General features: G+C 37.7%; 1 protein-coding gene across 2 annotated transcripts; it reads right to left on the bottom strand.

Moving 5' to 3' along the window:
* Positions 1–1,743: 1,743 nt before the first annotated feature.
* On the bottom strand, positions 1,744–25,596 carry LOC125216889 (zinc finger FYVE domain protein). Of its 2 annotated transcripts, XM_048118674.2 has the most exons (35): positions 24,677–25,595; positions 24,245–24,389; positions 21,273–21,551; positions 20,520–20,687; positions 20,163–20,375; positions 19,609–19,703; positions 18,761–18,932; positions 17,522–17,946; positions 17,162–17,285; positions 16,663–16,755; positions 16,495–16,566; positions 15,388–15,525; positions 14,578–14,731; positions 14,106–14,473; positions 13,220–13,683; positions 12,785–13,129; positions 12,158–12,379; positions 11,825–11,915; positions 11,656–11,733; positions 11,235–11,525; positions 10,941–11,138; positions 10,375–10,863; positions 10,001–10,162; positions 9,585–9,914; positions 9,423–9,505; positions 9,177–9,281; positions 8,251–8,479; positions 7,466–7,825; positions 6,841–6,942; positions 5,526–5,669; positions 4,634–4,722; positions 3,944–4,026; positions 3,747–3,862; positions 2,919–3,104; positions 1,744–2,484 (listed from the first exon to the last, which is right to left on the bottom strand). In XM_048118674.2, exons 1-35 carry the CDS (start codon positions 25,498–25,500, stop codon positions 2,419–2,421), a joined length of 7,503 nt encoding a protein of 2,500 aa, XP_047974631.2. In that variant the 5' UTR covers positions 25,501–25,595; the 3' UTR covers positions 1,744–2,418. The 2 variants fall into 2 exon arrangements, 1 of the variants encoding a protein (XP_047974631.2); XR_007175490.2 differs by lacking the exons at positions 1,744–2,484; positions 2,919–3,104; positions 3,747–3,862; ... (3 more) ...; positions 6,841–6,942; positions 7,466–7,825 and having other exon boundaries at positions 8,339–8,479; positions 9,177–9,277; positions 24,677–25,596.
* Between the last annotated feature and the right edge of the window lie 1,458 nt (positions 25,597–27,054).

Raw genomic sequence — 27,054 nt, 5'->3', positions numbered from 1 at the left:
TAATTCTTATTTTATTCTTGGCTGCATTTTGTTTTAATTTTATTTTGTATGCAATGCACCTATGGGCTCTGGATATGTATACTTATATAGGGTTGGATATGGTAGAAATCTTCTCTCTCATAGTAACTTAGACACCATATTTCTTCATATGTACAGTAATGCACAGTTTTGTGACAATGGAAAATTTCATTTGATTTCAATCATAGATCATACTACATTAGATTAGTAACAGTCCAAATTGATTCTAGCTGACTTGGGTTTTTTTTTTATTTCATCATATTTAAATCAAAGCATAAATATAATTATAAGTAATATCTATGAATTTTGATAGGTTAGATGGTTTATACTATAATTTATTTTTTTGTAAAATACACATAGAAAATATATGCTGGTGAGTAAATATTTACGAGAACAATAAGCCTAAAGAAGTAAGTTTTCTGCTCTCGGTGGATTTCTCATCTGTTTTTTTCAATTGTGCAATTATCGAAAACAGTTTCTAATCCCATAAATCCCGCCACATTCATATACACGTGACTGAGATTTTAACGGACCTAAACTTTTAACTTTTGAATAGCACTTTTACATGAGATTTTACGTGACTTGTGCAATTATCGAAAAACAGCTTCTAATCCCAAAAATAATTATATACAAAAATTATTCAAAATTGTAATAAAACATGTCAAATACTTAATTCTTAGTTAAATATACTCTTCCTATAGTATATAAGTATAGCATGGCAAATATTCTACAAAAGTAAATTCTTATCAAACACGAGTAAACGATATGATTTAGTACACCCGGCAATGATAATTTTGATGTCCTAATATAATGTCAGTTGTTTCAATAGAATACTTTTTTTCAAGTTAATCCCTATAGTTAATTTAAGAGGTGGCAGTAGTATAAATCTCTTAAATTCGTCCAAGCCATTGAAAGTATAGGGATTTGCATAACAAAATATGTATCTATTGAAACAAATTTTACTACTGGAAATCTGGAATAGACCTAAAGTGTGTTTTGCCTCTAAAACTCCCATATTCACTGTGTGGTCCAAAGTTTTCTTGAATTGATAAACGGTCATATAGATATTCATTCAAGTATAAAACTGATCAAAATCAGTAATGACACGTTTCTCCAATAGTCACAATCTTGATCTGGGAATGCTAAAAACAGCCGAAGCTTAGTTGCCATTAATATCGACTCCCATTCCACCAACACCAAAACTGAAAACATTATAATGCCATTATACCCACAATTCGTGGTTAAATAAGCGATAGAAAATATGCCGACCTTATTTCATATTATCCTCATTAATTATATCATGCTTAATTTGGCCCTTCAACCAAACAAGAGAAGTTGACTTTCTTTGCTAGCATCATTCACCGACTTGGGAGTTATTATACCCAATTGGGCAAGTATTTAGCAATATTGAATGTGGATGTATGCCATATCGTTGACCCTGGGAAATTAATGAGTAAATAAATGAATATCTGTGAGTGAGCATCATAGATTCATAATGGAAATATTTAAAAAGAAATTAGTAGTAGTTCACCGCTGCCCCTTTTGATGTAATGGCTTTTCGTGGAAATTTGAAAAATAATAATTTCAAGAGCACATGTATGAAGTTTCTAGTTTCTACAAACAGCAAACCAAAGCTGTAACCATATTCAACATTATATTCACAGAAAATAATGGATTGCAGAAAATAACGAGAGTTTTAAGCAAAAATTTTGGGAAAAAAGGAAAGATACAAAAGAATGTAGGTGTAAGGATCATGCAGTATAACCAATACTCATACAACATAAGCTGTTAAACAAAGATAAATAGCTTCATGTATATAACTTACTTGAAAGGAGCTCGGCGACTACTAAAAACTGGACATCTCCTCCCTTCTCTCCCATGAAGGAACAAAGAAAAAAAGCCTTGTCCCTCCCATGTTCAGTGGGCCCCCTCTACATTGTACATGTATTTGTATCGACAACTTTTATACAAACAAAACAACCAGCAGCTATTGCGACTTGGTTTTGAACCAAGATTTTTCTGAACCATATATTCACCGATCGTCCGATCATCATAGCTTCTGGAAGGAAAACACAAAAAAGGACTGGCAACCTGTTTCTGATGTTAGTTAGTTCCGGTTTCTGTTTGTCTGTGGAGCTATATGCCTGCATTTCCAATTCTCTCCAAAGAATCGTCTTCTAACGATGGCTGTAGCAGAATCACAAGTCACTAAGGGGTAACTCATTTCTAGCCTGGGTGGGTCTTCAAACCAACTGCTCCCCAGTTTGGAACCGAAAAACAGAATTTCATATCAGAGTGATGTTCACCACGTAACTTGGATATACTATTGGTTCCAACACTTGACGATCCAGCAGTGTAGTGAATTGCAGACATCTCAAAATTGACTGTAAGCTTGTCGAGCTACATGTATTGAGCCAACCACTGTTTGCACATGTCAAGAACTGGAAGTGCATTGGCATGTAATGCCTGCAGAAAGGAGTTAATGTTTAACCATGGAGAATCATAAAGAAGAATTCTGATACCTTTATGACACCCTCAATACTTATTCATACTCGGCCATAGATAGTCATATTTTGGTTCGTGCCGTCAAGCAATGACCTTTCACAAGGTGACGAATGTGGGCCTACTAACATTCTACTCTCGAAGGTTTTACGTTAGTTCACTCTTGAGGTGGGTCATCTATAATTTCTATTTTTAAATAGCTAATCGTTTCCACCTTTATTAATAACTAACATGCCTTTGCAAAAACTAATATGAAATATTTTTTTATAATTAAGCACATGCAAAGAGTGTATCAATATTATAACTACTATAGTAATGTAGTAAGGATCAAACAGAAAGAGAAAATAAGGGAAGTGAGTACATAAACTATAAGAAATCCAAAGAAATGGAAGAATAACCTGATGTGCGACATATTGAACATCAGCAACACTTCCACTTCTAGATGCTATCTGGAAAGCACTTTTTAGTCGGCCACAGACAACACAAGCAAGTACTTTCCTGTGGCTACTAGTCAGCATGTCAATGAGGCGATCAGGGCGTTCCTTATGTCTGTTGGCATACACATTAATAGCTGCTCCCAAGACCTGCAAAAAATATTCAATATTTCATTAAGATGTCAGTGCATTTCGCAAGGTGACATCATATCCAATGAATGTAACTAAAGCAAAAATTACAATTCAGTGCTTCATAATGCGCATGAACATTGAAGCTATATTCCATGCCCAGATCCTTTTGCGACCTTATTAATGGGACGGAGGGTATATTTCCAAAACAAGGTGCTGAATCATTTTTGGAAACTGAGAAACAAAACCTCACTTGCTGACCCACACCTTTGGGCATCAGACATGATTGAAAAACCACCATGGTCCCTACTTCTAGATTTGTTATTTAATTTGAGTATCATATATGGTACATCTTTTTTTCTATTTAAAACAATCTTAAACAGTTCCCAGCCAACTACATTAATAGGCCAGTAGTTGGCAACAAGTGCAGATTGACTCACATATCTTGCAAGTTATCTGACCTGTTTGCAGTATATTAGCATTATTTAAACTTAAACAAGATGCACTACCAATTCTGACACAATTATGATATTTCCCCTTCAGATTTGGATAAACCAACACATTTAGCACTAAGTCTCATAAATATAGAAATATCCCAACAACATTAGCCATCTCTTACACAGGGGATCACATGGAAATTAGCAAAGCAGATAGCTATATTACCTGATCCCAATCTTCATCATCTATGGTACCCTTAATGTTTCTGAAAAACTCAGTTAATTGACCCCCTTTCTTCCTTTCAGCAAGTGATGCAGCAACTCCAGCATATATGTCAACAGCTGGGATGGTGTCAGCAGAAGGTGTCACTCTTCACAATGTATAATACATAAATTACTAAGTTTAAAATGACAGGATGTTACCTGGAAGACTGAATTCATATATTACTTGGAATGCCAAGTCGAAATTTTTCTCAACAAGAGTTTCGGCAATTTCACATCTTCTCCTGCATTTAAAATTAAAAGTTTGGTAAGGATAACGATCAAATACAGCTCCCACAATAAAACTCCTCAGTAGCATACTAGCATGAAAGCAGTGGGCACTGGGCAAGGTGTGGCAAGTCAGAGGAGGAGAGAGATGTAGGTTTCAATCACTGAAAGGACTGAAATAATCGGAATGCCGTAATGTGCTTGGTTTATGACATTAAACGGTAACAGCACAAATGGATAAGATGTCCTGAACATCTCAATGACCTTAATGATTAAAGACTGCACATATGCAGAAAAATTCTAGAACAAAAGCTACAACTTTTGAGCTGGATGAAAATTTATGGAGCTCCCTGTAAAAGAAATTTGAAATGTACACTTACTGTGGCTATATCATCATATAGAGAAAGTACGAAGAAAAAGATAGAAAGCTCTCCTTTTGAATTTGATTTGAATACATGGACATAACATCAAATTATGGACAGCTATAAAAACCTAGCTGCCAAATTTAGAACATGTAGTATGATTATGTATTGGGACATATAAAAACTGATTCAGAGTACACATAGGATAGACAGATCAAACATTACATAGTTCACAAGAGAAAGACACGAAAAATGGTAGAACCTGAATGTCTCCAGGTCATTTGGATTCCCGAAAAGAGAGTGTTTCCATACAGGTCCCTCAGCATCAGTGAAGCTTCTCACCACATTAATCTACAAGTTGTCAAACATATGCAAATATAAACAAAGTTGAAATTTTGAGATGCAATCAAACCATTAGATAGAAAACTATGCTAAACAATATTAAATTTATTGGTTTGCAAAGTGTAATAAAGCATTTGAAATATATAAGATGCTTAGTTGATGAAATGATTTGCACTAGGTGATAACATCCTAGTAAAGATACAGTCCCAATCTCTAGCAAAATCTGAAGCAACTCCAAACTCTATTCTATCCCCATTCCCCCACTAGCTCAAAGGATCATCTTGATCCTGAAAATTAGCTTCATTTCTTTCTAGGTACAGTGACCAATAGGGGGCTGGAAAGGTATTCCCTATAGCACTTCATCTTTGCAAATAAGACTTCAAGATTAGCCAAAACAAATCATGACTGAAGCATCATACGTGCAAACCCTTCAACACTCTATCCCATAATCTAAGGGTTAACCGCCACTTAAAAAGACATGACCAAGGGCATTGAAGATGTTAAATTAACAAACACAAACTAAAAGGAATACATATTTAATACCAAGATAAATTTGATAAAAATAAATAAAATACCAAGATAAAATTTTCTAGTGTGAAGAATCATCTTTTGATGTTAAGGGCCCAAAGAAGAAGCAAGAAAAAATATGCATATAGCAAAAATCTTATGTAGCACAAGCCACTTGCCAAATGGGCGCGACCACATCGAAATACTTGGTACGACTGAGATCTTATCGATGACAATCAATTTTGAAGATGGACAAAGAATAGCCTACCAGCTACTAACTTCGGCGAACAATTGCAAATATGTACCTGAATAGCAACACGAGCAGAAAATTTGACTAGTCCTTCTTCACTTAGCTTCTCTTTAGCAGTTTTACCCCGGATGCCTTTGGTGACAAGTTTTGTGGAATCTCTAAATCTAGATCTTGCTGATAGCCCTTCGTCAAAATGCATCTGAAACAAAAAATAAAATGTATAGAATTATACAATGAGATTGCAATGTCAGTCATCAGTTAGTACTATTATTCTGAGTGTTATTTACTGAGATAAGTCTGCCTCAATTTAGTTTAATGCTGAAAATTGTTCTATGGTAAAATTTGGTGGCGCAAGTTCAAAGAAAGGTTTTGAAATCAAACACATGAGATGAACAAACAAGTTTTTCAGTTTAAAAGCACGCACTTTGCAATACATTCAAATTGGTTCTACCTTTTTATGCTGTTTATTTTCCCAGCAGTTTAGATCTCCAGAAATTAGTTTTTCACGCATGATATAGGTCATTAGTTGTTACACAGTAGTTTTTGTGAGCAATGTGAGGAAGTGGTAACAGGTACCACTCATATTGCCTGACCTACTGAACAATTAATCCTGGAGCATGCTACTTGCGCTAGGTTATCAATTGCCAATTTTTATTTTCTGGGCCAACATAAACACTACTCCACACAACCAAAGGCACTAACTATGATTCAGATATGGACATGGATTCTGTTATCTAGACAACTGCGTATTTTAGAAAATTTATGTTTGATAGCATCATTAATGTAGTCGCAAATAGAAGAGAAATAACTGCATATTGAAGTTTTACAGTGCCAGGAGTCTCTAGAGTCCTACTATAACAAATCTAAAACCAGGGTTTTTGAGCACATCTTAGAAACCGATACAGCTGGCCATTATTAAATTTTCTGTTTACGTAGTGAAGGGGAAAAATAAAGCTCTGCATTCTATGTTTTGCATCTTTTGACAAGATTTAGTGTTCTTCTCTTTTACTACCATCATACGTTGCAGTTCATGTGCATATTATATCATTTATCAGTATGGCTATAACCAAAGTCAAATGTCTAAACAGAACTGGAAGTCTTAAATCTTAATACATGTCAAAGATTTGTCTCTGACTTATTCTCACTTCCCAACTTTAAGGAGTGAGTTAAAGTTTTGCATATAAAGTAGTAAGAGAGAGATATTCATATTTACTTGTGGTTAATTAAACAAATTTATGTCCTTAAGATCCTATCGAGTATCGACCCTGGTTCAAATTAGCTTTACTACCTCCTTTTTTATCCTCAAGAACTTTGCTAGATCCATAAGCATTTACAAAGTAAACACCAATGAAGACTTGTATATCACTCACCTGTGAATTTTCCAAGTGCTTAATAGCTTCCTCTTGAGAAGCAGAGTTCATAAACAACTGAATACAGCATAGGCCAGCGGCTACATGGTCCTTCTTGATCACCTAAGCCATCAATTCAAAGTGATGAGTAAAATGTATGCAAAAATCAACAGTAGTCATGTCTTGTGTGTTATGAAAAGCATGCATTCCCATGCGAAGGGGCATGATATGGGGAACACATGCCACTAACTAAGACAATTAACCTACAAATTATGCTTCTTTACATATATATATATTTGGTCTGATCTCAGTAAATGCTCTAATTAGTACTCGTCACAGGAAAAAATAAATGGTTATCACACGCTTAATAATGGAGTATATATCAACAGATCCATAGTGAAGAAACAGTAAGTAAAAAGTTCAATAGTCAGGATTGACTTCCAAGCAATGGCACACGTTGACTAGTAAGGGCAAACCAGAAATTATGGCATCATAATGAAGATTACGTGACAAACGTAATATACTCTCATTGTCAAGGAGACAATTTTGTTTGTTCACTTCACAGGAATCTTAAACTGTGGTGCAAATGTAAGTTATAAACAAGAAATAAAAAAGAGGGAAGTAATGAATGAGGAAGTGCATCTACCTGGAACATGTACAAATAATTGAAATGCTTATGAGTTTCACAATAAAGACAAATTCGGGAAACTGCTGCAGCAGTATGCTGATTCACCAACTCATCCTGTGTTGTCAAAATCCTTGATGATATCACTTCCTCCAGGACAGGCATGGCACCATAACCAACACAAAGATCACATAAATCGTCAATTGTCCCATAATCAGTTGCTAAAGGATCAGGTCTTTGAGGGGAAGAAGTTGAAGTAACCACTCCCATAGATGATGTCTGCGATGAATTCGGCACAGAGTTGGCTGGAAAAAGTAAGAGGCAACCCTCCTTATATCGTCCGTGCCTAAACATAAAGCTTAGTACATGCTGCCGAGCGTACTGCAACACAATTTAACAAGTTTTGGAGTTGTTATTAATGCAGGCCAGATGGATGACTACAATGAAGTTGGTAGAGTTACTTTGTTAAACAAGAATAGATATTGCTAGTTCATATAAAACACTACGAATAACGAATGTTTTGGAGGAAGAGCATTTATCAGCTAAGTACCACAAATCATAGCAATAATCAAGTAGTAACTAAACTCTGTGTACAGGTGAAATGGTGTTATTCTGCAGCTTGTAAGACTCAAGTCTCAAAGATATAGAGTAAACAAATCATATTAGAGTTTAGAGATTTCCCCTCAAAAGAGAAAACAATATAGAGATATAACTCATAAGCTCACTAAAATTATTCTAGAACCAAAACCTAAATAGCACAGAAAATGCAAAAACAAAAACCAAATCATAAGAATTTGGAGCCATACTTCTTGCAAATAGTTTACACATTCAAGGTATCTAACACTGTCAAGGTTGCTTCTTGGTCCCTCTTCAAAAAGTGGATTATGCGACGAATTATCCTTTGCGGCTTCCTGGAACCTCCTGGATCTCTCTGAACGTGGAAAAGTAGAAGGCATGTACAAGACATTGAGATAGGAATCAGCCGAAAGAGGGTCATCTAAGACCGCTGGTGCACTTTTTGCCAAATGTTCATACCTATATCATAGTGAATGGGCCAGAAAAAGACTAGTTAATATCAATCACCAAAGAAACTAAATTGTATTGGTAAGAAACCTCCATTTCTTATGGATGCTTTTGGAGAGAGTGTCAAGATGTTGTTTATATCGTATATATGCACTGAGCGCTGAACAACAAATCTAATTTCTCTATATTCAAGGAAAGAAGCCCGTGATGCTACACAAAAAGGTTTTGAGCACTTCTAGGAAATGCTAGATTTTTATCACCATGCCATTCAAGCGTATACTAAGGTCACATAGCATGTGAATACCAAATAAGTATGAGTAGATAAAATAGTCGTTCCTACAATACCATAAGCTTTGCTTTTAAAATTATGTACTAGCAGAGTATCAGATCATAATATGTTAAATCACTGTAGGTGGAATCCATGCCAGACATCGTATCTTTTGGAGGGCATCTAAACTGATGATTTTTTTTAGAACGATATTTCACTTGCAAAGATTTTCGTTTACTGTTCACATTGGATCATAGTAACATTTTTCACATGCTAGCAGGATTAAGCAAAATCTCACTTCACAATGATTAATGAGGAAGCAATACCGAGGCTGGTAGCACTCTCTTATTGCCTTCTTTAAAATCTGAAAACCTTAAACTGCATAGTTTTCTTCTGATGTAATAAGCACCAAAAACACGATTGACCAGAGGGAAATCTTACATGGATCGGACGGATGCCACATCGACCGGAGGGCCTCCTTCAATAGTATTAATGATATCTAGTATCACTGTAGTAGAATCACCCTTGTACAACTGAAGAGCCTGCCTGCACATTTCTACGAGTTACAAGCCAAGAAGACACAGCAAAAACATCTCCCACTAACACAAAACAAGACATAAAGTAGAAACCAGAATGACCAGTAGCAGAAAGTCATTTATACATTCCTCCTCAAAATTGTTGACTTACTTGAATTTTACACGAGCTTGTGCGTAGTGCTCCATCCGAATCAGGGCATGGCCCCATGCATTCCAAACAGGAAAGAGCTCAATCTTAAGGGTAAGAATAAAATGTTAGTTATTCGGTTTTATAAGGGTAATTAACCCTTAAGATGCCATCCAATATTTATACCTTACACTTCTTGCATGTATATACAGCCATACTGTATCGTTCCTCTTGGACCAACCGGTCCCTAAGATGTGCAGATGACTCTTTATCAGCAATATCATCAATGGAAGCAGCTATCCCTGATCCCAAAAGACTTTGCAAAAGTTCAGCACGTCCAAGCCATATATCAACCTGTGATAGTGCCTCCGAAAGTTCATCGGTTGATTGACTACCCACGCTAGAGCTACCAGCATCCGAAGATGCATCGTCAGCATCCCTGCTTTTTTCAGAATTACTAGACAAATCAGTCGCCCCAGAAACTTTTCTGAGCTGGGATTTAGCAAAAAGCAGGGCCTGCATAATACAAAACAAGTATCAACAGGTAAAATTTCATGAAAGCTTTTACTTTAGTTCAAAAAAGTACTATCACAATTGGATACCTGCACAAATATTTCTGTTGCATGATATGCTCGGCCAATGGCTTCCATAGATGCATTTTCAGGTAGCTGCTGGGAGCTCAAAACAACTTTCATCTGATTCATGCACAAGTCCAAAGCACCTCTACCAGATATACTTTCATCTGAACATAACGAAAGCAATGCCTTGGGAAAACGGAGACAACCATTAGCTAGACAGCAATTTAGTAGTTTTTTATATTCAGTAATAGTGCATTTGACTCAGAGTAACTATAAATATTTGTAAGATACCTAGATATGCTATAGAATTTCACACGTTTCCAGCAAAGATTGTTTCATTTTGGTACATGACATTTTTTGTCAAACTGACACCATGTTCCTATTACATGATATAGTACCTTGAATAGAATAATGTCAGGGGCACTGTCATATCGATGAGAAGAACGAACAGCTTCATCCTTTTCGGGGTCACCTGTAAGCATCCACTCTGTTGCAATTAAAGCAGAAGGAAGCCTTTCTTGCCCATCTGCGGTGAATACTGAAACCCGGTCTTCCTGGATGCCAGACATTGCTTCCAAAGTACCTTTTTCCGATTGTGCCACTCCAGGGTTCTTTCTCTTCCTTTGGCTATCCTTTAATGCACCCTTATCTCCTGCATTACGAGGAGTCCAGGAAAATGCTCTGCGTGCCTCTTTTTGCAAGTTACTTAAGCTACTACTGAATGATGACCGTGTCGATGTGGCAGCCTTTGATCTCTGCTTTGGTCTTGTACCAGAAACTAAAACTCTGGAATCCCTGGCAGGGGAAGTCATGCTAATAGCAATAGATTTGGCAGCATATGCAATTATCGTTTTATTGTCTCTCAAGAGAGGAAACTCTTTAAGGATCTGTAAGAAGTTAATGCACCAGGTGGTTTACAACTTAATGGACTATAAATCAAAGTAATGTGTTCAGGATAATGTACCTGAGATGCAGATTGCAGCTGCTTCCGCATCAGTAGAACTTCTACAATCAACTGAGGGTGTTCATGTAGCGATGAACATCTTTGCTGCCATGGCAATGGCAAAGAAGCTAAAACACGAAGACCTAAAGCCCATGCATTTAACCGGGAAACCTCAACTTCGGATAGATTTCCATGTCTCCTTTTAAGGAAGAAGTGCACCTTATTGAAAATAAACACAGGTTTTACTAACCTGACATAACCAAAAATACAACTTTCAGATATTAACCGGAATTGAAAGAAACTCCCTCAACATACAAGAAGCTGTTTTGATCTGAGATTGGGCAAAAGCTGCATTGCACTCATTGCAACAGGCAAAGCATCATCAGGGTCAGGGAGAGAAGATAGAAATCGTGAAGCTTCTGCAGGGCCTCCACCATTTACTGGGTCAGCATTGAGAAGCTTGACAAGTTGACGCCCTTGAAGTTCTCTACGAAGTTCGATAGAAAGTCCTGCACTTTGAGCCACTTCTGAAGCAGCAGATACTGCTCCTTTCTCAGCCAATCTAAGTGCAAGACCCTCAGAATCTTCTTTACAATCTATCTCTACCTATATCGAAATAAATTTGATAGCATAGCACAATAATGAGATTTGTAGATCTCCAAAAGAAAAGGACAAGCATTAAATATTAAAGATTTTTGTTCATGTTGAGCAATTAATGAAAGAAAATATAATTAACCTCTTGCCAGCTATTGTACCGATCATCTGCACATAAAATATGTTTGTATCTACAGAGTGCATGTCTTCTCTGAATAACCTATTCATAAAATATTAAGAACAAAATGTCAAATTTGATACTGCATCACAAGAAAAAAGTCCCAAAGCGTTGATATAAACCAATCAGGTACCTCAGATTTAAGTCGATGACCATCAGGCAAATGGCAGATACACATAGTGAGAACATCCAATGCTGCTTCCAGCTCCCACCTATCCAGATATCTGAAATTAAAGAGCATAACTCCCTTAAAAAACTGTAGCACAAAAGAAAGGACTTGCATAGAGAGAGCATTTATCAGTACCAAAGATCGGGACAACGAGTAGCAGAATTTACATTAATAAAGATCAGAAAAGGAAGACCACATGGTAAGATGCAACTTTACCCAAATATATACAGATGCAAATACAATACATAAAAATTGATAAATAATGAAAAGACCAGAGAGCTGAACCAGTAGTCATACTTCAGAGCAAGTCTAGCTGCCAGCTGCTTATCCTTCAGGCGTAGACAATATTGCCAACTATTGCTCCAGATACGAAGGGCTGAACTACTTTGAGTTTGTTGTGCAATTGCATCATCCTCGGCCCTTACAATAAGCATCTGAAGCAAATGGTCTGAGGCCCCATTGCGTAAGAAGCGGTCCGAAAGAGCAAGAGCATCCAGCAATTTTCCTTCATCAATCAATCTATGACAGCAAATTGAAAAGGTCAGTAGATGTTCATACACACCAAGAGAAAAGCCATAGTAACACTTAACAACCTATCATATAAGAAATAGAAAGGAGCACTAGTTAAAATAAGAAGGTACGATGAAACAAGAGGTCCCAGAAGTGAAACAAGACATATGTTAGCACAGTACCTAAGATTGCTAGCACATAATAGAATTTTTTTTTTGGTATTGATATGTTAATTATGAACATCAAAAGTCGTAAAAGCAAGGTCGGTTAATGATGCATTGATCAATGACTTAAGTGGACAACATCATACTATATTTGTGACGCCAAAAACAATATACTAACTAGGCTCCAAACAAAACAAAAAATAATGACTTTCCAACTCTCCAACAGGTTACATAATGATTAATATATTACCTCTCTACAGCTTTTTCATAAGGTGCTTCATTCTCCCAATCAAAAGAAAGGTATACCGTATTAACATCTGCAGCTGTTCTAGACTTTGGAGATTCATGCCAGGCATCAGATGTCGCATTGCTTTGGTCCATAACCTCAGGCAATGACAGCGAAATGTTATTACCAACAGCCATATCATCACTTTCAGGTTCAGAATCACTCTCAATATCACGAAACCGCTTCACAGCAGTTTTGGGTTCTGCATTATCTTTCACATCATCTGTTCCATGTTCAGTCATAACAGCAAACTCAGAAACTCGATGAAGGTTAGTTTGCATTTGTATCCAGCGATTCAAGGTTGGAAACCTGAAGATCAAAACAAAAGGAACCGCATGGGTTACTTTACATAAATCATTACATGATGTTACTAGTTACTACATTATTTGATAAGCAGACCTCTCTGACTGATCAAGAGCCAATTCATAGAAGGACCTATCAACATCAGGAGCCGGTAATAAGCCATCATTTAAGGAACTAGAAATTGCTGGATCACTGCCACAGTGCAACATAGTACTTCCAAACACACATGCCAGAACAGCCCTGACAGGAGATAACTTGACAAGATGCTTCACTAAATCCAGCTTCAGAGGATACAATGGGACCCCAGGAGTGGCAGAAGAACGTGTGTAGAACTTTGGTTTAGCTTCTCGAGAAGAGGGTGAGAGAACCTTGCTTTCAGTATAACTCCTAGGGAGAGTGGGAATTACTGGAATGCAAGCCCAACCATTCCCAGATCTTGTAGGGTAAACTGGAGGTACACATGCAGAAATGATTTCATGGACAAAATCTGAATTCATTATTTCTGCTACCTTAGCAGCTGCATCGGTACTGTCTCTTTCAAATACCAAACGAGTTAAGAGCTGAAAAATGATACAATAAGATAAGTCAGAATGGACCCAGCAGCACTTTGATGTTTACACATTTAAACAGGGTAAACTTCTGATGAGGCAAACAAATTAAAGGAAATAAATCTGAGAACAGTAAAACAAACAGGTAGGTTTGACACAATATGTTGCTTGAGATAATGAGGAAGAGAATAATGAAATGAGAATCACACTGCCCTTGAGCATGGTAAAGTAAAGGTCAATGGCTGTGTCAATATCCAGACCAAAGATCAATATTATTAACTAAAACTTTTTAGAAATCTAAGCTTTTAAAATTAATCTGTGCAGACCAGATAGAATATGCACAATTTTTCCTACATATGGAGAAAATGTATCTCCCAAGGTACAAACAAGATAGAAATTATTTAAAACAAATAAAGAGGAGAAAGAAACTTTACATCTTTGGGCCACTCATAAACTACTGAAAAGTAGTTGAAGTCATGAGTGGTGTCCGTCCCATCGACAATGTCACCGATTGTGGCAATGTGGAGAATGAACTGAGAAAGGAATGTTGTGCTCTTGGGACCAAAGGGACCAAAGAATCTTTTTTCTGAATTTTTTACATCATAACTTGCAGAATTTGCATTACTTTCTCCAGACTCTGAAGCCAAAGGTGGCGGCTTTGAGGGTCTTAAACCAAGCCCCAGAACCCAATTCTTGTCAAAACCTGGAAGCCCTCTCCCATCAGAATTTGAGCCCTCACCGTTAGCATGGTCTCTTTCCGCTTCTTCATCAGCAATAGCTCTAGCTAAATTGTGTAGTTTACCTGACATTTGAATGAATAATAAGAATTACAAGCCTAGTTGATAGATCTGCACATCACCAGAATTATGTTCACTGAAGAAACATGTACAGCGTCAAAGGGATTACCAGTAAGGAACTGTCGCTTGCCCTGATGAGCATCATCAATCATTTGATGAAGCATAACAAGAGCCCGATCTCTGTTACCTTGTCTGTGAAACTCAATTGATGATGACAGGATCACTTCACCTGATAAAAGAGCCTGGAGAGCTGTGGGTTTGTCCTGCGGTATGAATTAACAAACAAGTGGGGACTAACCATGTGATAAAAACGAATTTGAGCATGCATAACAAAAATAAAAATGTTGTCATAAAGTATTCAATAAACACAAAACAAAATATTCTTTAGATCCGGTTTGGAGCAATATCACAAAATTTGCTATCAGCAAAAGCATGAGAAAACTCAGATGTTTGTTGGTAACAATGCTTTCCATATCATGTCAACAAGAGGAAAGTCAGAATTCACATTAGGAAATATGATCTCTTACAGGATATGCACTAGAAATGCAAAGATTCTAAAGACCCCTCATCCGCCTGACACTAGTTTCCAAAGAAACCAAATCACATTGCAATTTTACCAAAAAAAAATAATATCAAGTTCCTTAATGCATTGTTCATTGTTGAATTAAAGATGTTGTTGGCCCTAGGTATAAATTTCGTGCTGACTTCCACTGCATTTTGCAAACAAGACTGATGATATCCATAAAATGATTCAGAATCACCAGTCATAACATAGACAAAAAAGTACACAATGAAGCAGCAACATTTTAATAGAATTGCTTTATACAGACATGATCTGGATTCTGAAGACAAATGCATAGAATTATCATAGATATTCAGAATAGCTCTCTGGTGTCAAAAACTCGAAAGCTCAAGTTACCTGTTCTGATAACTCAGACAAGCGCCTAAGGACACGCTTCACAATAGAAATTATGGCCACTTCACGAATTTGATCCCAATAACTTGGTCCTGTCTTTGGAGCACTACCAGGATAGATCTCAGAAAGCATAACTTGGGCCTAGCGTCAAAATTGATTAGAGTCAAATTCAATCTAATCATATCATGAATTTCATTTCAAATCAGAAATGACCATTAGAAAGAACTCCACTACCAATAACTCCAATACTAAATCATGTAAAAAATCCAAAATACCCCCTTTCCACTCATTACAGCATAAGACTCAAGAACACTAGTACTCCCTCCGTCCCAGCTCAAGTGATTGATTTCTTTTGGCCATTGTTTTGCGAAGATGATAATAAATAGTTAAAGTGAAGAGAAAGTAAAGTAAGAGAAAGAGAATAATGTAGAAGAGAGTTGTATTTACATTATTCTCTTACTTTATTCTCTCCACTTTAACTATTTATTATCATTTTCCCCAAATGCATGCCGTAAAGCAGTCAATCACTTGAGATGGGACAGAGGGAGTATATATTACTCCCTCCGTCCCGGCTAAGATGACACATTCCTTAGCCGGCACGGGGTTTTAGGAGTAATTGGTTAATGTGTTTAATTGGAGAGAGAAAAGGTGGGTGGAAGTATTAAAATAGAGAGAGAAAGAAAGGTGAATATTTTAATAGGGGTGAGAAAAAGTGGTTGAGTGTATTAATTAGAGAGAGAAAGTTTCCAAATAAGGAAATGTGTCATCTTGGTTGGGACAAACTAAAAAGGAAAACGCGTCATCTTAAGCGGGACGGAGGGAGTAGTACTTTAAATAATACTCCCTCCATCCCATTAGAAATGAAACATTTGCTTTTCGGCACGGGACTTTATGTAGTGTGTTTTGTGAGTTAACGAGGAGAGAATAACGTAAGAGAGATGAAAAAGTAGAGATGATATTGTTTCCATTTTAGGAAACGTTTCATTTTTAGTGGAACAACCCAAAAATGAAAACGTTTCATTTTTATTGGAACAGAGGGAACATGTAGGATGTAATAACCAAAAAAATCTTAAATTTAAAAACTGAGCAAAGAAGATTGGGTTATGATACTTGATTCAGAAGCTTCGAAGACACATTCGGCAACCGCGAACAACCTGCAGCTACATCAATGCATAAAAGGATCTGCAACAAAAAACCACCACCATTTGTGTCAGTAATGTTTGCAAGAAGTTCAGCAACTTCACCATAGCAGGGCTTAGAAGAGTGCAAAACACTTACTGCTGCCAAAGGTCCCAACTGAGAGCGCAACGACAAGAGATCTAATTCCTGAGCAGAAGCACCATCAGCAGCACGTGATACCACATCCTCCACCTAGTACTCAATCAAACCCAACATCAGATTTGTAGTCCTCTGAAATCCCTCTGTAAAAGTTCATGAGATAAATGCAAAAACTAAACTTAGCATGATTTTTCATTACATTTCATGCTAGAATTCGTGATTTCTCAGTTATAATTTTATTTGGTATGATTACTAGCACAGGATAGCCACAGACATGGTAATTTAAAATGTCAACTATCAAAGGCAATGTTCTTAGGGAGGCACAAGAAAGAAAACCTCGTCACAAAAAAAAAAAACAAGTCTTCACAGGAAAAACCAAAATGCTAGATCGAATCTACTAGATGTTATAGATACATGAGAAGTTTCACAAGAACATAAAATTAGCACCCATCAAAACTTATATGAAGAAAGATATTTGCAGAAATAGTTAGGATCATACAGATGTTTTGTTGAATGCAGCATCCACCCATTCAGTCAATTCCAGTGTGGCTTTGTCTTCTGGAGGTAAAGAGAATCGAGAAATAGCTTCCTCTCCAATGTCATACTTTGCCCGTTGCATGCAACTGAAGTACAAGCAATCACCACCGGCCAACAACATTGGAGCATCAATTGTTATTATCACAATAATACAAGCATATACTCATGCAAATACAATGTCTAAACTGCAAAATTATGGACTTATTCTTATAACATAACCAGCAATTGCATGGGTTTTTCCAAGTTCCATAGAATTACATACAGAAATGGAAAAATTATCACTTGATCGAACCAATAAATCATACCCAATAGAGAAACTCACAGATTAAGTAGCTTAGATGGGGCAGCACGAAGCACTGTCTGAGCCTCCTTCCACCTCCACTGGCGTTCAGATAACGGAAGGAGACGTTGCAAAACAGAAAGGCGCCATTCCCAGTCTTCAATGAAACGTTTTGCTGTCAAAATTCTCCATTCTAAAGCTTGTTTACTTCCAGCAGATATATGGCCATCCAAGGAATTGTCCAGATCAGATATTGATAATGGTAGTTGCTGCCGCAAAATATTAAGTACTTGTCCTGTAAAGGAGACAACCATCTCATTTCCCCCTTCTCTGCTTATTACATCAACTTGTAGCCCACCACGAGAATTAAATGACTTGGATAGTCTTCTCATTAGGTCATAAGGTGTCAAATCAATTTGTAGATTGTCCATGTATAGTAGTGAGATTATTATGTTCACCGTATATATCTGCATTTCAGAATGACCAGCCATAGAATAATGAATGATGGATAATGAAGGGAAAAGAAAAACAGATACTCTAGCACCAGTCAGTACAACGAAGTGATAAAGAATGAAAGAAACATCAACTTATGACAACAGAACTGAAAGGCTATGAGTTTAGAGCACTTCCCAATCTTCTGCAAAAAGGATGATGGCTTTCATGTTGAGATATGATTAAAAACAATCATTCCTCCTTCATAGCAAATAATGGTTCACTAACAGCATAAAATATTTGACTGAAAGTCAATCCTACTCCCAAAACTACTGACATAAAAGGATGAAAAGCAAGATAGTTGTTAAGAATTTGGAGGAAAGAACAAGGTGGGCATGTATTATCTACAAAATTCAGCATCATTCCAAATAACTTATCAGTGTGAATCATTCAAGAGAGATGTCCTGATTAATAAGAACACAGGGAGTTGTTTTATTTATGTTTCCAGATTGTCAAAGCCACAGCACATATATTGAAGTAGGCGATGCTTCTGCAATTAAGGAAGCAAAGTCCAAACCCAGAAAACAACAAATAATAAAGACAAAATTTAGACTCACAGAAGCAGAAACATAGAGGAAACTGCCGAAAACTATACCTAAACCGTAAATGAGGCTAATCTACTTCATGCTTGAAGCATGAAAGCATCAAATAATTCATAAATCCATGCTGCTTAACTTTCAGCGCATTGCTGAATGGTGACTATAGCAATACCAAGGGCAGGTCACAATTCCTCATTTTGGTGCAGAAAGACAATAATGACAAATATGAAGAGTACAAAGTTCACAAAACCTTGCGGGCAGTACTAGTGATTGCATCAAAATGATTCTTCAGTTCTTTCAAACAATAGAAAGCCATTTGCTGATCTCCCATTCCATCAGTTGTACTCCTTTCCATAGCTCCAAGTGCAAGAAGAGCAGATTCGAGAGCATATCGCATGTGCATAAGTTCAACATCTTGCATCCTGAAAACATGCACATGGGAGGTTGGGAAATTCAACAACTCTTTTTGTAAATATTTCCAAATATGACCCAACAACATAATGGTTGAGATTTGAGAACAAGATAAAGGCTGCATCGATAAACCACCACAGTTCTAACAAAAATTTCTGAATAGAAACTTAACAATTATCATGAAGAGGCATCTATAATTTCTCCTCATATAAAGGAAAAAGGCTCATAGCAATAGTATTTCACAAAGATATTTCAGAATTATAAAAGTTCTGAGAAAAAGTAATCTGTTTGGCTATTAATTTTTTAAATTGATTTTACCTAAATTATCAGCAGAACCATTCATATATAATTCAGACTGCTATGCAAGTGGATAACAAAATCATTTTCAGAATCATGATGGAAGCTGGAGATATCAGAATTCTAAAACAAGATTTGATATCAAAGTTCTAAATAATTGAGATTGCATCAAACAAATATCACTGATAAATGTCTTCTTTGGGTCAATAACCACAAAGAACAGCAGAGTCACAGTCAACATGTGAGCATAAATTCTGGAAGAGAAAGGTTCTTCCCTAAGTAACTCTACCACCCTCAGCTGAATAGATCACTGATTTAAAAATAAAAATGAAACTTAAAAGCTAGCAAGATGTTTAATCACCCCACGAAGTGGGTAAATGAAAACTGCACCTCTTCCAAGCATCTGGAGTGGAAGTAATAGGCTGCATGCTAAGGAGTTCAATCGCATCTTGAAATTTTATTTGAGGAACTAAATCGAATATCACCTACAAAAAAAAAATCGGTGGAATACCATGCATAAGAAAGCTATAAATTCAAAAAATTCTGTTAGACCATTTAGTAATAAGTACTCCCTCCGTCCCTTAAAAGTGTGCTCACACTGTTTTGGCACAAGTTTCGATGAATGTTTGGTGAGTGAGTAGATGAAAGGAAAAAGGGGCCCACATTTGTTGTAGCGGTATTGTATTTAATTGTGAATGTTAGGTAAGTGGTTTGTCATGCTTGGTTTTTGTGTAAATAAGTCGATACAGTGAGAATAAAATATAAAGGGGTTAGTGGTGAGGAGGTTTCTAAAAGTGGAAAGTACACACTTTTGAGGGACGGACTAAATTGGCAAAATAAGGAGTATAAGGGATGGAAAGAGTATCAAATTTGACCAACACATCCAAATCATCTGACAGGAAAATCAGTGGGGTTGTACAAGTAAAACAAATTTAGAGTCTTACCCTAAGGGGGCTCTGGACTGATAATCTCTCCAGTACGAAGTTTTCCACGAATGGATCAAATTGAGCATTTTCATACCGCTGTTCTATGTCTTTTCCAGATAATAGTATTGAGGATTTTAGACTCCACGGTTGACCAGAATTGTTACAAGCAACAAAAGAAGCAACGTCAAGCCGGTAGCATAGTGTATCGCAAAGATTTTCTACACAGGACACCTGACAACAGCGACATGTTAAGCAAATCTGTAGCTTGCATATATAGGAGATCTAAGTAGAGGATTCTTGTCACCGTACAAAAGCACAGTTCACTGGCACCAACAGAAATTGGCTAGCAACTTAACCAGGGTCAAAGATATTTACCTCATCCAATTTATTATCATATGGAGAGGACTCTTCCAATCGAAGAGCTTGGGATTTACTTGCCCACAAAGACTGCATCAGTTCCCTTCTAATTGTTGTCTTCCCAGCTAGAAGATCCCATCCCAAAGCAGCTACCAGGGGTTGAAGCCGGGGAAAGAGCATAAGAATCTAGTGTATAGAGTCACCAGCATAAGTTAAACAATATCAGAACTCAAAAATGATAATTTTCAACCAGGACCAAAAAAAAACACCAATTGTTTTCATCGGAAATTTTAGTAAGCCAATTTTTTAGAAGAAGGTCCAATAACATGTCACTAAAGAAGAATCAACATATGAAAGTTTTCTGACTTCGGCGCATGTCCCAGGAAAAGGTACAGAGCACTCCAAAGTTTCCTTCAGCAGAAGAACATGAAGATAGAATCACCAAAAAAAGGTTTCACTTTTTAGAAAACATATGAAAATCTTTGGAAAATATTCACAGTTTGTAATTGTAACCTTTTACATGGAAGACATGCTACAGACATCAGCTAGATCAAGTACCGTATTTGGTATTTAATGTGTAGAGTTTACTTGGTAAACTGCTAAGCAGAAAATAGCTCCATCTGTGTGTTGGCACTGGGGGAGATGGGGGAGGGGGGACTGTTGATAAATAGCTCAAGTGAACAGTTAAATGCAGCATACTGAAATTCAAGCTTAAATTCAAGGCAGGACTTATTTACACAGCATTGCCCAGATGAGTTCTAGAGAATAAACCTGGCAAGCTTCTTGGATCTGTTCTGTCCGCACAAGAGACAGAGCAGTATCCATAACACATCCAAGTACATGCAAGCCTCTAATACGAGCATAGTGACACATGTCTCTCATGCAAAGCAAAGTTGCAACTTTCAAAGTCACTGGTGTCTCAGCTGACACTGTGTCAGGCGTCAATTGTGCAATGAACTTGTGAAGGCGCAGAAGGGGGAGAGGGATCTGGTCGCCTTCTGAAGCACTGTAAGCCTCAATTTCTTGAGAGAGTAGTTCGTCTTGGATAAACTGTGAGACCGATGATAGACATAAGAATTCTTTCGAGTTGCATTATAAAACATAGTTCACACAACACGAGTCTCAAATTGAATAGCTAACATGAAGTCATGAATTAACCATCATAAATCCATATGAGACAAGTATGAATAGATCTTAATCACCATTCATTTACCAAACACGTATATTTACAGCTTTCTCACACTTTATATGAGCACCAACCCCTCTTTCCAAAGTTTTTTGTAACCTGTATTCATAGCCCTAAATGTCTATGTAGTTTAGATCATAGTATGTGCATATATTAGAAATTGAGCACCCTGACTATGAGAAGACTTCCCACTTCCATTAACTCTCAATAACATTGTGTCTTCTGTATTCTACACCAATGCCAAAATACATAAAAAAAAATTCAAAAGCATCTGCAAGGTTATGATTACAGATCTAGTTTCATAACTCAAAACTCACAGGAAATTTTAGTGATCAACTGATCATATAAGCTTGTATCTAACAAATTCACGGGCAACAGTGATCATGTTCCTATAGTATCATAAAACTGTGCATATCATAAGGAGAATGCAACATAGGACCTGGAATTTCAGTTAGCCTTAATTAACAACTTTGCATTTATATCCACAGGATATCTGGGATGATCACCTATCCCACATGATAACTCTTTGGCAATTAGCATGACCTAAAAAAGTGATCATGGTGATAACAAGCAATGAAGATACTGGGGCAAATAGTCTCAAGGGCCGAAAGGAGTTTTCATTGACCCAAGAAATATATCAATTGTCTATGAAAGCCAGTTCCACCTCTCTAGACGGAGTGCTTGGTTTCTGAGGTTTATGGGGCAACACCATCATTTCCTCAAAGATGAAAGCAAGATGACCCAAACACTGACTGTGCAAGAAACATTCAACCAAATATGGTTGTATGGGCAGTAGCTGGGCAAGAAGCAATTTAACTTTGAAGTAATGCAACAAGCCCTTACATCGACCCAGGCCAACTTTCCCTCTCCTTTAGCTCTTAGTGCAATGCATTTGAGGCTAGGTGCATAGAGACCATTATCATGAAACATGGAATTGCATTAATCAATTAGCCATGACACATGGAGTGGCATTAATCAAAAAGTCATAAAATATGGAGTGGCATTCATCAATTGCGCCGTGTGCTTAATCCGCCCATCTCCCTAAACATTTCCATGCTATGGTATGAAATTGGATATCAGAATGGCCTATCATCCTTAGGTGATGATCAGTCAGAGGTTATTCTGATTGTTAACAGATGTTTGAAGACTTATCGGAAATGTTTGATTTTGGAGTATCTTCGCCCCTAGAGTGCTAGGTGTACTATAATAATAACAACGTCCCTAAGGCTACAGGATTAACTCCACTCGATGTTAAATGTTAGAGTCCCCTAATTTTGGCTTAGTTATTTCTATGTACAATTCAGTAAAAGCAATGGACAACGAGTTGGCTAAGCAGATTTTCATGTTGACCAACCCATTTTCACTTGGAATATGCAGACTAAAGAATGGCTCACTCATTCTCAAGTTGGCGATAAGGTATTTCAAAAATTAAAACCATAGAAACAGACGTCTGTGTTTCATCGTTTGCACACCATGCTTGCTTCTCATCAGATGTAACACATTTCAAGTGTTAGGAAAGGATGGAGCGGCGACATACCATCTCCAGCAGTCAGTTGTACATGGATCCACCTAATTTTATATGTTTCTTATTAGCAAGCGACAGTCACGCAGTCTTATGTTCCCGTGCACCATAGCCAAACTTTATTTTAGAAAATGCTCAGAAGATTAGTAATGTTTCCTTGGCCATTGAAATAACAGTCCCATCCTATTGCTTGGCCGGAGTCTTAATTAATACTCCCTCCGTCGGGTCCGTCCCATTCAAGATGCCCACCTTTCCTTTTTAGTTTGTCCCACTCACGATGTCCACTTTCTACATTTGGAAATTAATCCCTCTCTCCTCTCTCCCCATTAAAATATTCAACTACCTTTTTTTCTCTATACTTATTCCACCTAACAACTCCTCCTAAAATCTTGTGCCACTCAAGTATGTGTATGAGTGGAAGGAGGGAGTACTTAGTTCCTTATATATGCACTTATGCAGTAATAATGTACATATACGGCCATGAAATTGACCAACAGTAACATAAAAATGCTTAAAAACAGCTCACAACATAAATTGCTGGCACACATGTACCCAACTACTGAGGATAGACCTTACAGGTCCTTACTAGAAGACAATCACCTTTTCCTTGCTGGTATGAGACCTTTACCAAAACAATGGACACACACATACAAACTGGTCATTTCAAAGTCTAGCAAATGAACCTCCATCTTTACAAGTATTAACCCTCTAGTAAGTTCAAAAGGCCATTTACTCGGGTTGCTTCCCATCAATAAACTTACTTTATATCATAAAATAAACTAAGTCTCATTTCAAATAAAACAATTAGTTGCTTATCAGAACTCCACAAGAATCTGAAAATGGATGCACTCGGCAGTATCTTATCAAGATCCTAAAGGACTTTTTCATATAGCTAAGAGTCTCAGATATTCATGAATTCAGGTCATGCGCTACTTGCTCACATAGAACATATGAAAAATCATGTGTATCGGAAGTAAACAGTCATCCTCCAAACAATAATTTACCAGTAATATAAGATATGAGCATCAACAAAACCTGAAGCATCCGAACAAGATGAGTGCATTGAGACGAAATCGCTTCTGTGTATATGGAAAACACTTTATTCTGTATGGCTCGTGAGGTGTCTCCATAATCATGTATTCCTGACAACACCCTCTTAAGAAGATCTCGCAAAACCATGCTATAAGAAATGAGAGTGTAAAGTCAGTGGTATGATATAAAGGCTTCACATAAGAAGATTATTCTAACTATACATGGATCAATAATGCATTCTGCATAATATACTAACATCAAGGTTTAGCTAACACAAATACTTATTATTTCCGAACGAATAATAAGAAAACACAAATACTCAATGCGTATTCTGTAACTGAACCCATTAGCTAACACAGTGACCAGCTAGACATTACATCTGCAACTCAAGTGCGGGCACAAACACCTTATCAACAACAACGAGAATAACCATACCGGTACTCAGCCTCTTCAACCCCTCTGTTCAAATGAAGAAACCTAACATGTGAAATAGCACCATCCACATCGCCATTCTCTAGGCACTGCTTCATGGCATCCATATGTGTTGTCTGAACACACTTCTGAACCAACCTCAATACCTCCTCCTCTTTCTCCTCACCCCGCCTCCCTCCATTTCTCAGAGCAATCGCCAAACCCCCCAAATCCTCGGCCTCCACACACCCCACTTGCTCTCCAATATTAGCACACAACACATCATATATATCAGAATTCTCCAAAATCGACCCCCTCAAGACCATCAACTCCGCTTCACCCAGTCCCCTAAAACCTAACACCTCCGGCTCCCCAGAGTCAACTAAATCCGGCCTCAAACGGCTCAGCCCCAACTGCGTAAGCAAATCCAAAACCCGCAGCTCTTCATTCCTCACACTGTCCTCATCCAAATTCCTAATCACACCGCCTTCAATTGTTCGCTGAATCCTAGAACTAACAATATGTACATACAACAAAAATTCGGATCGCAATTTCAGCATATTGGGGTCGAACGACCATAGATTGGAGGTAGCGTCGGGGAACTGGAGCAATTCGACGGTGCAGAAGAAGGTGAGGTCTGCGGGGGAGGGGCATGGATCGGACCACGTGACCGGGTCGGGCGTGCCGAGGCGCCCGCCCCGGGAGACGACCGTCTGTAGAATGGTTCGGGCCAGGTCGGGATTTCGAGTGCGGAGGCTGCGCACCGCGGCCCGAAACGGCTCGAATTGGCCGAGGAATAAGTGGTTGGCGGCAACTCGAGAGAGAAGCTCGGTGTCTTTGTCTTCCATGGTTGGAATTTCTGCTCAGACGAGCTCGTGTACATGTATTGTGTGTGCGTTGGGAGATGAGAGAGAGACGAGTTCAGCTGAAAATTAAAATTGATTTGAGTACGTTTTGTGTGTAGTGCTAATATTCCAATTGACAATTGGGAACGACGTCGTATGGGTAAACACTATTTCGCATGCGTTCTTCGGTGCCACCAAGTCAGATAATGACATCACCACCATCTTCAATTATATTGGATTCAAGGGCGCCATGTATAAACTTCACTACCAATGGATGTCGGTATCAAATGGGCTACTACATCGCATATGACATCTATCCATTGGCGGATCCAGTGTATAATAAGGGGTACGAATGTACCCCCAAAACATGAGTTATTTACTATATATTGCTTGGGTATTGTCAATAACATTACTCTAGCCAAGTGGTAGAACGCCGCTCAGTGACCTCAATGATCCTGAGATCGAATATTAGTATCAGCATTCGACGTAAAAGCCGCACCCCCAAATTAAAAATACTGACAAATTTTTCATGGACGAGGGAATAACCAACAACATGGTTATTAAAGACAAGTGAGTCAATGCCGCTAATTGGACTAATGAAGATATATAATACTCCCTCCGTCCGTCATTAGGAGTTCCATTTATGGGCGGCACGGGTTTTAAGAAATGTTGAGAAAAGTGATTGGACTGATGAAGATATATAATACTCCCTCCGTCCGCCATTAGGAGTTCCATTTATGGGCGGCATGGATTTTAAGAAATGTTGAGAAAAGTGAGTGGAATGAGTTAGTGAAAGGTGGAACCCTATTGCCATTTATAGTAAAAGTGAACCGGGACTCTTATTCGTGGACGGACTAAAATGAAAAAACGGGAATCTTATTCGTGGAAGAATGGAGTATTCCTTAACAAGGGGGCCATAGAATTCTTGAGCACATGCAACTCGTTGTGAGTCAAGACGCAATAAAAAGGAACATGCCCGACTCTAACAACACCAATCAAAGAAATATATACACATTTTAGCCACACCATTTGATACTTTTAATTTAAATAAGTTTATGGAATAACCAAACTACATCTAGGTGGGTAAATTGCATAAGAGCATCCATAATGGCTTTAGGCTAGCCACGAACTCATCCTGTCACATCATCAGCACTAAAATTTCTCATGCCACATCATCAGGACAAACAACTGGACAAGCAATGGGTTAGTCACAACAAACAAAATTAAAAAACAACTAAATTTACGGAATTAAATTTACGACACATATACGGGAAAATTCATTAATTTCATTTAAATAAAAAAAGTACATTAATTTTAAAAAAAATTACATAATAAAAAAAAATCGGACTTCCACGCACGAGCCCCTGCCTCACTCAACTCCTCGCCGTCCTCACCGCTACCCGAGACCCCCAAATCTGCTGCATGTGAGGCCGCATTTGAGCCGGCCGCCAAATCGACCCGCATACTCTCGAGGAGGTCATGAAGAAACCTTTTCTCCACGGGGTCAGTTGCCGCCCTCCATTCATCTATGATCATATGCATTCTCAGTTGCGTCGC

The sequence above is a fragment of the Salvia hispanica genome, chromosome 3 (assembly GCF_029641045.1).
Source record: "Salvia hispanica isolate PSC_SH4W2 chromosome 3, Shi_PSC_v1, whole genome shotgun sequence".
NCBI classification, from domain to species: Eukaryota; Viridiplantae; Streptophyta; class Magnoliopsida; order Lamiales; family Lamiaceae; genus Salvia; species Salvia hispanica.
The sequence above is the reverse complement of the archived record's forward strand: the minus strand, read 5'-3'. Positions and strand labels throughout refer to the sequence as shown.